General features: G+C 35.7%; 1 protein-coding gene across 1 annotated transcript in view; it reads left to right on the top strand.

Annotated features, from left to right (window-relative positions):
- The window catches only part of LOC115210665 (sortilin), a 77,905-nt gene that overhangs the window by 28,838 nt on the left and 36,173 nt on the right, over positions 1-12,894 (top strand). Inside the window, exons 3-8 of the mRNA XM_029779324.2 lie at positions 2,148-2,209; positions 5,040-5,142; positions 5,305-5,454; positions 6,770-6,840; positions 9,118-9,188; positions 12,074-12,204. Of these exons, the coding sequence (XP_029635184.1) occupies positions 2,148-2,209; positions 5,040-5,142; positions 5,305-5,454; positions 6,770-6,840; positions 9,118-9,188; positions 12,074-12,204 (588 nt within the window). The remainder of the gene's footprint in view (positions 1-2,147; positions 2,210-5,039; positions 5,143-5,304; positions 5,455-6,769; positions 6,841-9,117; positions 9,189-12,073; positions 12,205-12,894) is intronic.

Genomic DNA, 12,894 nt, shown 5'->3' with positions numbered 1-12,894 from the left:
TTATTTGTATTTTTATTCATTTATTTATTTATTTATTTATTCATTCATCCTTCTTTTTTTGGCACTTATTAATTTATAATTAATTTAATTTATAATTAATTTACTTATATCTTAATTAATAGTAATTTCTGTTTACTTATTGTGTATGTATGTATACCTCCTTTGATGGGCAGACATATATTTTGTAATTTAGTAAATATAGGTGGATATGTCGAAATGTGTTCATATGTATATGTATATGTATGTGTATGTTGGTATAGTTTTTCCCATGCCTAAGCTAGTTTAGTAGAAATGTAACGCTCTCAACAAACCAACTGTAAAGAAGACAATGGTAATTTAAATTCAAATCCACTAGCCAATCATATTTTAGCGCTAGATTCGTAACTATTCTGAAAGTAATAGTGTATTTGTGTCACAATGGAAATTATGAATCTGAACTCGGAAGTACATCTGTGCACCTGTGAATCTTAATGTCGTGTACACAGAATGCTTTTATTTCGTATCTATATGCAGATATTTAACACTTTGCATGGTATTGTAGTACTATTGTGACTATATTGCTAATAATGGAATCTATATATTGTTTTCTAGTATTAGCGTTATTAATAATAATATGAATGATGATATTGGTAGCATTAGTGGTAATGACAATGATAATGATGCTAACATTAATGACATTTTGGAAATTGTTAAGAATTAATATAATGTACTCTTGACTCTGTATATCTGCATTTAAGTATTAATATGTGTATGTTTTTCTACATTGTAATTATCACAATATTAAGTTGAAAAACTGTAACATTGAATGTGGAACATAAGTATGTTTATTGATTTATATTATTTATATTATGGCGTTAGGAAGGGCATCCAGCTGTAGAAACATTGCCAAATTAGACTGGAGCCTGGTGCAGCCTTCTGGCTTCCCAGAACCCCAGTCGAACCGTCCAACCCATGCTAGCATGGAGAACGGACGTTAAACGACGATGATGATGATGATGATGATCATTTATATCCTTATGTATATGTATATTTATATGTATAGGAGTATGAGTATATGCACTCATATGTATATGTATATGTTTTATTATGGGTATGTACCCACACCTATATAAGTGTGTATGTAATCTGATTTGTATCACATAATCTCCAAAGAGGCCTTAGGATATTTTTATAAATGTCTCATTTATAACTGCATATTGACCTACCATAAATGGCTAATATAAGTAAAATGAGACATACTTACCTGCATGGCCGAAACAGCTGTAAGATGTAGTCTATATTTATATTTATTTATATTTATATTCTCTTATATATATTGTACTTATTGTATAACATTACTCCTTTATGTACACTCCTTTATGTACACTGTTTTGTTCTACATTATTATGTTTGTCCTTAAAGTTTCTTATGTGGTGGTTTAATAAAGTATGTGATTGGGTATTATCTGGTAATTGATATTTGATTTGGATGTATTTCTCCATTTTCTTATTTTGTATATATATATATATATATATATATATATATAAGATGCATATGTATTGCAGTACAAGCATGGCTGTATGTTTAAGAAGTTAGCTTCCCAACCATGTGGTTTCGAGTTCAGTCCCATTTACATTGCTTTAGGTAAGTGTCTTCTGTTGTAGCCTCATGATGGTCAAAGCTTTGTGAGTAGATTTGGTAGAAAGAAACTGAAACAAGCCCGTTGTATATGTGTGAGTGATGCATGTGTTTGTGTCTTGTTTTCTTGACATTATGAACAGGTGACACCATCATGAAAGTGATACCATTCATTTCCAGTCTAGCATGAAAACAAGTCTAGCCAAGGAGAAATATTACCTTATTTGGAAACAGGCAAGGTTTGGCAACAAGAAAGGCACCCAATTCTAAATAATATGTCTTGATGGATTCCATCTGACCCATGCAAACATGAAGGTGGAGGCATCATTCCGATGCTGGTGGATATTTAGAAGACAGTAAGGAATTAAAGACATGACAGAAAATTGAGGAGATATAATTGAACGAATAAATAAATGACATTAAAGTCCCACTCTCACATGATTGGCCAAGTGACGTGTATGTGAAATGGTTAGCGCGAAGAGAAAAATTAATTTAGAAAGTGCCTCATTTTTGTTTTTCTATTTTATTAGGTTATTTTAGTTGCTATGACAAGTCCTAGAGAAATGAAAGCTTCATCAAATCTTTATAGAAGGTAATAAAGCAACTTCATTTTTTAATTTTATATTGATTTGTGTGTGCTCTGTAACATTGTTGTGAAATTCCAATGAGTTAATAATGTAAAGTAATTGCCATATGTTTATGTTTTACATAGTCTCTCTCTCTCTCTCTCTCTGTATTTGTGAATAACTCTCTCAACTGTAGGCATCACTTTAGGGCTTTAGGTGATCATGACTCGTGTTGGTGCCTTGAAAGACAATCACCCAGTACACTCTGTAAAATGGTTGGTGTTTGGAAAGGCATCCAAGTGTAGAAACTATGTGAAAGAAGAAACTGGTGCATGACACAGTCCTCTGTCTCTATCAGACCCTATCAAATGGTGCAACCCCTATCAGCATAAAAGCCAGATGTCAAATGGTGATGATGGTGCATAAAATGTTGACATCCCATGGCTTTACTTGAGAGAAACTGTGATATGTTTACATTCCTAGTTAATGTTGTGTAGTGAGCTGGCAGAATTGTTAGAACCTCAGGCAAAATGTTTAGTGGCATTTTACGTTTGAGTTCAAACCTCTGCAGAGGTTGACTTTGCTTTTCAACCTTTTGGAGTCAATGAAATAAGTACCAGTCAAGCACTAGTGTCAATAATATTGACTAACCTCTTCCCACAAAATTACAAGCCTTGTGCCTACATCATCATCATCATCATCGTTTAACGTCTGTTTTCCATGCTAGCATGAAAGAAAATTATGACTAATCACTCTGAAAAACAGGTCAGGATTATTGACAGGAAGAGCATTCAGCTAAAAATTCTGCCTCAATAACATTCCCAGCCAACCTATGGGAAAACAGATATTCAACAAAGAAATTAATTCAAAAGTATTTTATTTCTAGCTTCTTTTTCATGTAACAAGAGCTATGGCTGCAGTTTTTGTTGACTAAGACTATGATCTGTTTCTCTTTACTCTACTGACTCTATTTCTTAAAAAATGTTCATTATACTGATCAGTATATTCCCAGTAATATCATTGTTGAATATTGTTTAAAGAAGAGCAATGCCTTCGTGATCAGTTATTTATCTAGACTGGACAAGATTAATTATGAGCAGGTTGGTGCAGACATGGCTGTGTGGCTAAGACGTTTGCTTCTCAATCACATAGTTTCAAGTTCAGTTCTTCTGCATATCTTGGGCATGTATCTTCTACTATGACTCTGGGCCAACTAAAGCCCCTCGTGAGTGGATTTGATAGACAGAAACTGAAAGAAGCCTGTCACATATGTATGTAGATGTGTGTTTGTGTCTCCTTGTCTTGACATTGCATGATAGTTGTAAATGGTTTTCAGTATCATTCGTTTCCAATTGTCTGTGTAAACATATCATGCCATAGGGAAATGTTATTTGACTTAGTAACCGGTAAGAACTGGCAACAAGAAAGACATTTGACAGCAGAAATCTGCTTCAATATACTAGACTCCAATCCATGCAAGCATGAAGTGGTGGACATAAAAACAATTATGATGATTTTGATAACCATTTATCTCTTTCTCCTTAAAGTCATTAAGATAAATAGTTTCAAACATTTATTTCAATGTGTTCACCCTACTAGGCTTGTCAGTCATAAGTATTTCCTTCTGTAGACCTATGGCAGTGGTTTGTTTAACCAGAACTTTAAGTATCCCACAACAATAACAAAAGAGTTTAACAATACACATTCTATTTACAAATAGGAAGGAAAATATTAATTGTTAAAACAAAACAGGCTTTAAGTGTAAAGATAATCTTTACACTTAAAGCCTGTTTGATTTTGTCTAAATTTTTGTTGAATGAAAAAATATTTAGAAAGATGGCTGAATAAAGACGCAATTGCTGAATTCTTTTACTGGTCTGTATTGTTATTCTATGAAAATTTTTGTAATTCTTAATCAGCTGCATGCCATATTGAGCCTTATGGCTTTTAAGCTTGAGACTGAATTGTTTATCATAGATACTTGATTTAGTTTAAATTTTGACAGCCTTCCACAGTTTACAAGCTGGTGTTTATCTCATTAACTGATGAGAGATAAAAAGTCAAGTCAATATCAGCAAGACATGCAAATAGTTCAGCTTACTTTGTCTTTCAGTTTTTCTCCCATGAAACCATGACTTAGCACATAATCTTTGTGTTTGAATGTCCATGGAGGATTCACCATATGACTATTTGTATATCTTCTTTTCTTAACACCAAGTATTGATGCAAGTTGAACCACTGTTTTAAAAAGGTCTATTCATTACCTTGGAGTTCCTATATAGTATACAAATTGAAACATTTTGTATTTAATTTCTTAATATTTATTAACAAGAGAAGATGGTGAGCTGGCAGAATTGTTAGCATGCTGGTTAAAATGCTTAGCAACATTTCATCTATCTTTTTGTTCTGAGTTCAAATTCTGCTGAGGTTGACTTTGCCTTTCATCCTTTTGGGGTCAATAAAATAAGTACCAGTTGAGCACTGGGGTTGATGTAATTGACTTAACCCCTCCCTTGAAATTGCTGGCCTTTTACCAAAAATTTGAAACCAATATTTGTTAATGAGGAAATTTTTCAATGCTAGCTGCTATTTCAATGCCATAAGCTATACTGTATTTACTTGTGTATAAGTTGCATTATTTTATACTTGATTTTAACTGGAAAAAACTGGGGTCCTATACATGAAGGAAAAACTTTTTGTACTAGGATTTAACACTAAGTTGGGGATGTGACTTATACACAAGTAAAATACAGTATATATAGTTGTTTGATATTAGATATATGTGTGTATCTTGTTGATAGAAAGTTTTCTGTTTTAACTTGTCTCTAACTGCTACTTGTTAAATTTAATTTACAGTGACACTTTTGGAGGAAATTTTAAAGAGATTAGTTCGTTGTTGGAAAATGATATTATCAGAAAGCTCAATGGTTTGCAGCACCATAAGTCCAATGTGAAAAAGGTGATATTCCTACCCTTTTGCATATAGTTTTCTCTCTTTCACCACTTTCTTTTTTCTAACATTTATTCGCTCTCTTCTTTTGCACTCTACTGTTTCTCTTTCCCGCTGCTACTATAAGATATATAAATTTAACACTATGGAACTTCTTCTTTCTTATTTCAGATCTATGTTATTACCTACTCTAACTTATTTATCACTGAAGATGGTGGCAAGAGTTTTACAAAAGCACCATTGAATTTTAACCTGGATGGTTCATTGGTATTTAATGACATCAGTGAAAACCACATACTGACTAGAGAGTCTGAGAAAAAGGTATGTAAGAGTCAGTTTATGATTATGCATTAGTTTAGCTGGAACATTCAATTCCATCCCATAAGAGGTACTGGTATTTATTTTCTATTTCTACTTGTCTCTTATTAAAGAGTTTCATTGTTATTCATTGAATTATATTATTGGACCATCTATTTTTATTACTCAATCAGTATTTAGTATAGCTAGTCTCAGAATTTCCTTTTTAATGTTCCAAGTACTCACCTCCTCTTCTTGGTTTCTTCATCAAAAGGTAAAGTAATGTGTGTTGCAAAGGAACAAACTTATATTATTAGTTAATGAAGAAAAGGCAGTTCTTTTGGATGGAACAGGATCAACTTAATTGGTTACAGTCAGTGTAAGTTAATCTCAGATTTGAATTGTTGCAGATTATTGACTGGAGATAAAAATGTGGGCCAGATGGGTGTCCCAGAGACACTCAGATCTGGAAAATACTAATTAGGCAAATTATCTCTGTATAGAATTAATATAAGTGAGATGAAGAGGGTGAACCCAAGTGTCCGTGGTTTATGGTTAGTGTACTGTCCTAATATATTCTAATTCCCAATACATCAAGCTAAGTGAAATCATAGTTGTGGCCAGTGCTAATGATATATGAAAGGCACCCATGCTGGTGAAATGTAAAAGGCACCTGTGCCAGTGACATAAATGGTATTTGTGCTAGTGACACGTAAAAGGCTCCCATGTCAGTGGCACATGAAAGGCACCTGTGCTGGCGACACATAAAAGGCACCCATGCTGATGTGTAACAGGTACCGTTGCCGGTGATGCATAAAAGACGCACAGTACACTCTGTGGAGTGGTTGGAGTTTGGAATGGGCATCCAGCTGTAGAAACTAAACCAAAACAAACTGGAGCTTGGCACAGCTCTCCACCTTACCAGCTCCAGTCAAACCATCTTATCCATGCCAACATGGAAAACGGATGCTAAATGATGATGATTTGCACTTTGTAAACAGAAAAGAAAGTTAGCTGCTGTCGTGGTTTCCACTTACAGTAAAAGGACAATACTGATATGTAATACAGATGGAATATGCTTGGTGAAGAAATGTTGAGAGTCAGTGGTGGGATGTACAGTAAAGATATGGGGAGAAATTTAATTAGGCTAGACCCAGTTATAGTAAGTTGAGATGATGCAGGTAGAAATGTATTCAGTAAAGAGAACTGTATTTTGTGATCGGTCTAAAAGGTTTACTTTCATATACTTCATATCAACTCTGGTGTGTGTATAAACAAGAGAGGGAGAAATATAAAAAAACAAAGATTGCTTTTAAAGCTTGTTCATAATTTCTTTCAGCAACTCCATCTTTCAAGTGACGGTGGAAGGAAATGGAAACCTATTGCTTCAAGCGTTAATCTATTTTTTTGGTAAGCATTTTTTCTATTTGTTTTGTTTCTCCTGCACTTGTTGATCAAAATTCTTATCAACAAACATCCCTCTTTCTATACTTCTGGCCACCTCACTACCCACCTCAGCCTCTCATTGTTGACATCCATGGCACTCTTTTACTTCCAAGCATTTCCATAACTATCTATCACTTGCTCTTACTTCTCTCTTGTCAGCAAACATTTCACTTCCATTGGTATCTTTCCTCAATGACCTCTGCTATCGCTGTTTCTCTCATTTCTCCCTCCTCTTCCATACTGTTACACCACTCACTTTTATTTTCTCTTCTTTCTATCTCACCTGACTTTATTTTCTACAAACACTTTTTCTCCTCAATCCATTGGTCGAGTGACAGCATTGAGCAATGAGGACTGTTTTGTCTTAAGGGCTGGTGTCAGAATAAAATGCACCCTGTACACTTTATGAAGTGGCTGTGGAACAAATGGAAAAAATGTGGGGCCAAGAAGACCCTTCAGTCCTGTCTTGTTGAGGATATAACAACTTCTGATGCTAATAGAATACACTCAGTACATGCTGTAAAGTGATTGGTGGTATGAAGGACATCTAGTGTTAGAGGCCATGCCAAAAATGAAATGCATGGTTGAAACATAGCCATCCAACTCACCTAGGAAGACATTAACAACAAATAAGAACTGATTCAGATCATGTTGACCAGTGCAGCCCATGCCAACATGAGAAGTGAACATAAAATTATATTGCTGGTGGTGATGGTCACGGCGGCAGTGAGGAGGAGTATAAAAATCTACTGCAAGCATATTTGAAAGTAGAGGGACAGAAAATATACCTTGTGCTATTTAATTATGTCTCTCTATAAAGTGAGTATAAAGTATCCTGGGGGTTCTTTTTGTCTATATTTTTTTCTGGGATCAACAAAATAAAGTACTAGCTAAATACTGGGTGTCATTTCATTCAACTGTACTTCTCTCAGAATATTTCATGGCTTTGTGCAACTGTTAGAAATTATGAAGTTTGCTTTGTGACCACAAGGTTTCAGGTTCAGTCCCACTGCATGGTACCTTGGGCAAGTATCCTTGACTACAGACCCAGCTCAACCAAAGCCTTGAGAGTAGATTTGTTAGAGACAGAAACTGAAAGAAGCCCATCATGTGTGTGTGTCTTTCTCTCTCTCTCCCTCCCTCTCTCTATCTATCTATCTCTTTCTCTCTCTCTCTCTCTATATATATATATATATATATATATATATATCTATATGTAGCATTCTTGTTGCAAAAACAAAGAAGTGTGGGTTCGAGTCCCACGTGTACAGGAAAACTTACTTTTTCTGTCAAGGGCTTATATGCCCCATTATTAGACTATTTTCTTTAGTCATTGCACGGTGATCGCTTATAAGCTTATAAAATACTATTATTATTATTTACAGAATTGTAAAAATTTATGCTGCTTAACAAAAACCATATATATATAAATATAATATAGGCAATACCATTCATTTCTAATCTTCCATGAAAACATGTCTGGCCAAGGTGAAATATTACCTTGCTTGGAAAGAGGTGGGAGTTGAATTCTGTCCAACCCCTGCAACTATGGAAAAATAAGCATTATGACAATGTTGATATATATATACTCTTTTACTTGTTTCAGTCTTTTGACTGCGGACATGCTGGAGCACCGCCTTTAATCAAGCAACTCAACCCCGGGACTTATTCTTTTGTAAGCCCAGTACTTATTCTATCGGTCTCTTTTGCCGAACCGCTAAGTAACGGGGACATAAACACACCAGCATCGGCTGTCAAGCAATGCTAGGGGGACAAACAGACACACAAACACACACACGCATATATATACATATATACGACGGGCTTCTTATAGTTTCCGTCTACCAAATCCACTCACAAGGCTTTGGTCGGCCCGAGGCTATAGTAGAAGACACTTGCCCAAGGTGCCACGCAGTGGGACCGAACCCGGAACCATGTGGTTGGTAAACAAGCTACTTACCATACAGCCACTCCTGTGCCTATATATATATATGGAGAGTGAGAGTGAAAATTACCAATCAAATTATTTAATATGACATATTAATTACATTTTGTATGTTAGGTGCACAGCCTTACATTCTTAAGACAAGAAATAAATAACCACATTTTCAAATTAGTTGTGTTGTGTTACTTGAAATACATGGTTCAAACTATGTCATTAGTTGATAATAGCTTGCTTTAATACTAACTTGCTCTATCTAATTTTATTCTGTAATAGTTAGACTCTTTTTTCATTTACAGGTCAACTTCAAAACATGATAAAAGCTATACTGTCTACATATCACAGAAGAATGACTCCTATACCTCAACTTGTAAGTTTTGCATTTTAAGCTCATGTCTTCTTATTACTGGGTGTAACTAAATGCCTGTATAATATTTGTAATGTAAGATCAGAGTTTTTGATATTAACAACAATAGCTCTTCCACGCTTGAGTGATTCAATAGAAACTTGATATAATATTTTTAATGCATACTGGGGGCAGGTATAGTGGTCTTTCTCCTGGGTAAATAGTGAATCTATTTATACTGTGTTGTTGAAGCCCAAGTTAACCATATTCAAACTTACCTATAATCAAAAGTTTTCCAATGATGACCATCCTGTCTTCAGATATAGCTTAACTGGGACTACATTGGACAAAAGTGTTGTTCCTTTTATAATAATAGTAGTAATAGTTTTTAATTTTGAAGATATTTGGCTGCTATTTCTAGCAAGTTGCATGACCATGTAGAAGCTCTCTCATTGATTTGAGTAGCTTGTAGAGATATACCACTGTATCTGTGCTGAATGGATGAGGAGAAAGATAGTATGTTTCATAAAAATACTTACAATGATGACAAATAATATCTGCTGCTTAATAAAATATAAGATTTTCTGTCCATACTAAAGTAAATTGCTTATAACAGTCAGTCTGTGTGTCATCATCATCATTTAATGCCTGTCTTCCATGCAAGCATGAGTTAGATAATTTGACAGGAGCTGATGAGCTAGAGGACTGCACTGAACTTCAACGTTTGCTTCAGCATGGTTTCTACAATTACTTTATTTACTCTTTTACTTGTTTCAGTCATTTGACTGTGGCCATACTGGAGCACTGCCTTTAATCGAGCAACTCGACCCTGGGACTTATTCTTTTGTAAGCCCAGTACTTATTCTATTGGTTCTCTTTTGCCAAACCGCTAAGTAACGGGGACATAAACACACCAGCATCGGTTGTCAAGCAATGCTAGGGGGACAAACACACACACACATATATATACATAAACATATATACGACAGGCTTCTTTTCAGTTTCCGTCTACCAAATCCACTCACAAGGCTTTGGTTGGCCCGAGGCTATAGTAGAAGACACTTGCCCAAGGTGCCACACAGTGGGACCGAACCCGGAACCATGTGGTTGGTAAACAAGCTACTTACCACACAGCCACTCCTGTGCCCATGGGATACGCTTCCCATCATCAACCACTGTGTGCTTGTTTTCAATGTGTTGGCACTAATGAGGTCGCCAAGAATCTCACAAGACAAGACTAGACCCCTTTCACTAAGTGGGAGTGCATTCTTCACAAAGTCCTCTCAATCAACACAGCACCCCAGCATTTGCCTCAGCACTGTTAAAATCTCAATAAGTTTGTACATGTGGATTCTCCTTTGTTTGCTAATAGCATTTAGGTTCAGGAGTGGCTGTGTTGTAAATAGCTTGCTTACCAGCCACATAGTTCTGGGTTCATTCCCACTGCGTGGCATCTTGGGCAAGTGTCTTCTACTATAGCCTCGGGCCAACCAAAAGCCTTGTGAGTGGATTTGGTAGACGGAAACTGAAAGAAGCCCGTCGTATATATATATGTGTGTGTATGTTTGTGTGTCTGTGTTTGTCCCCCTAGCATTGCTTGACAACTGATGCTGGTGTGTTTACGTCGCCATCACTTAACGGTTCGGCAAAAAAGACCGATAGAATAAGTACTGGGCTTACAAAGAATAAGTCCCGGGGTTGATTTGCTCAACTAAAGGCGGTGCTCCAGCATGGCCGCAGTCAAATGACTGAAACAAGTAAAAGAGTAAAAGAGAGTATATTAACAAATTCTTTATTATTATTATTATTATTATTTTTAAAAAGGCGGTGAGCTGGCAGAATCATTAGCACGCAGGCCAAAATGCTTAATGAAATTTCATTCGTCTTTGTTCTGAGTTCAAGTTCTGCTGAGCTTGACTTTGCCTTTCTTCCTTTTGGAGTTGATAAATTAAGTACCAGTGAAACACTGGGGTTGATGTAATTGACTTGTCCCCTCCCCCAAAATTTCAGGCCTTGTACCTATAGTAGAAAGGATCATTATTATTATTAAAATTGCACAACTAAGCTCTGTTTGTACTTAATGATGTGGCTATCTAGCAGAAATGGTTTTGTACTGTCAGTATCACATAAAAAGTACCCACTACACTTTGTAAACTGGTTGGTATTAGGAAGGATAACCAACCATGCAAACCGTACCAAAGCAAACACTGGAGCTTGGTGTAGTCCTCTGGTTTACCAGTTCCTGTCAAAGCATCCAATCCATGCCAGCATGGAAAATGTTAAATGACAATGTTAACGACAACTGCACATGGAGTAAAGAATTTAGATCTATTTTATGTACTAACTTCAAATCCTCTTGGGGGGTCATCAAAGTAAGTATTAACTGGTTACGATGATGAGGGTTCCAGTTGAACCAATCAATGAAGCAGCCTGCTTGTGAAATTAACGTGCAAGTGACTGAGTATTTCACAGACACACATGCCCTTAACATAGTTGTCAGGGAAATTCGGCATGACACAAGGTGGGAAAAGGCTAGCCTTTTGAAATACAAGTGCTACTCATTTTTGCCAGCTGAGTAAACTGGAGCAATGTGAAATAAAGTGTCTTGCTCAAGGACATAGTGTGCCACTGGCAATTGAACTCACAACTTTTACAATTGTGAGTCAAATACCCTAACTACTAGGCCATGCACTTTCACAAAAAAAAATGGTATTAGTAATACACTGCATTTGTTTTTGATCTTCAGCCAAAGTAAGAAATTGTTATCTAATTCTTCTAGAATTACAATTTTTCAAAGAGGATTTTATATTAAATAACCAGATTGTCATATGCATGTCTACATGGAAATAAGAAGAGTGGGTAGAGTATATGCATGCCTCCTGAATAATAATTCTGTTTGTCTTTAACAGATTACAAAGGTGATGTTTATACACTGAAAAAATCCAGTGGCGACTACAAAGTATGGAAATCTCTGTTACATGAAGTAGTTTCTTTTGGAATACAAGGAAATTTCATTTACGCAACAACTCTTACAAAGGATGTGAGTTCATCTTTCCTTATTGAATTTCTAGTTAACATGATAATGCATAATCAGTAAATGTGATTGTACATCATCTTGTATGTTTTGCATTTTAAGCTCAAGTCTTCTTACTGATGGGTGTAACTAAATGCCTATATAATATTTCTAATGTAAAATCCATGTTTTTGATATTAGCAGCAACATTTCTTTCAAACTTTGGTGATTCAGTAGAATGTTGTCTTGTTGAAGGCGGTCAGCTGACAGAATCATTAGCACGCTGGGAGAAATGCTTAGCAGTATTTCTTCTGTTGTTACGTTCTGAGTTCAAATTCCGCTGAGGTGGACTTTGCGGGTCGATAAATTAAGTACCAGTTACGTACTGGGGTCAATGTAATCGACTTAATCCCTTTATCTGTCCTTGTTTGTCCCCTCTATGTTTAGCCCCTTGTGGGCAATAAAGAAATAAGAATGTTGTCTTGTTTTACATGGCTTATGTTAACTTTTTTTATTGTGTCTGGGGAGGGTCATTATGTAAATAATAGACACTCACATTGGTTCTGCTTCACTTCTTTTATTATTACTCATTTGAAAGCTATGAGCAGAAACATTAACTATCATATAAAATGCTTTCTTGCATTTCTTCCAGCTTTACATTCTTGAGTTCAAACTCCACTGAGGCTGATTTGACTTTCTTCCTTTCAAATAGTGGGG

This window comes from Octopus sinensis, linkage group LG4, assembly GCF_006345805.1.
Source record: "Octopus sinensis linkage group LG4, ASM634580v1, whole genome shotgun sequence".
Lineage (NCBI taxonomy): Eukaryota > Metazoa > Mollusca > Cephalopoda > Octopoda > Octopodidae > Octopus > Octopus sinensis.
This window is presented reverse-complemented; position numbering and strand designations above follow the sequence as displayed.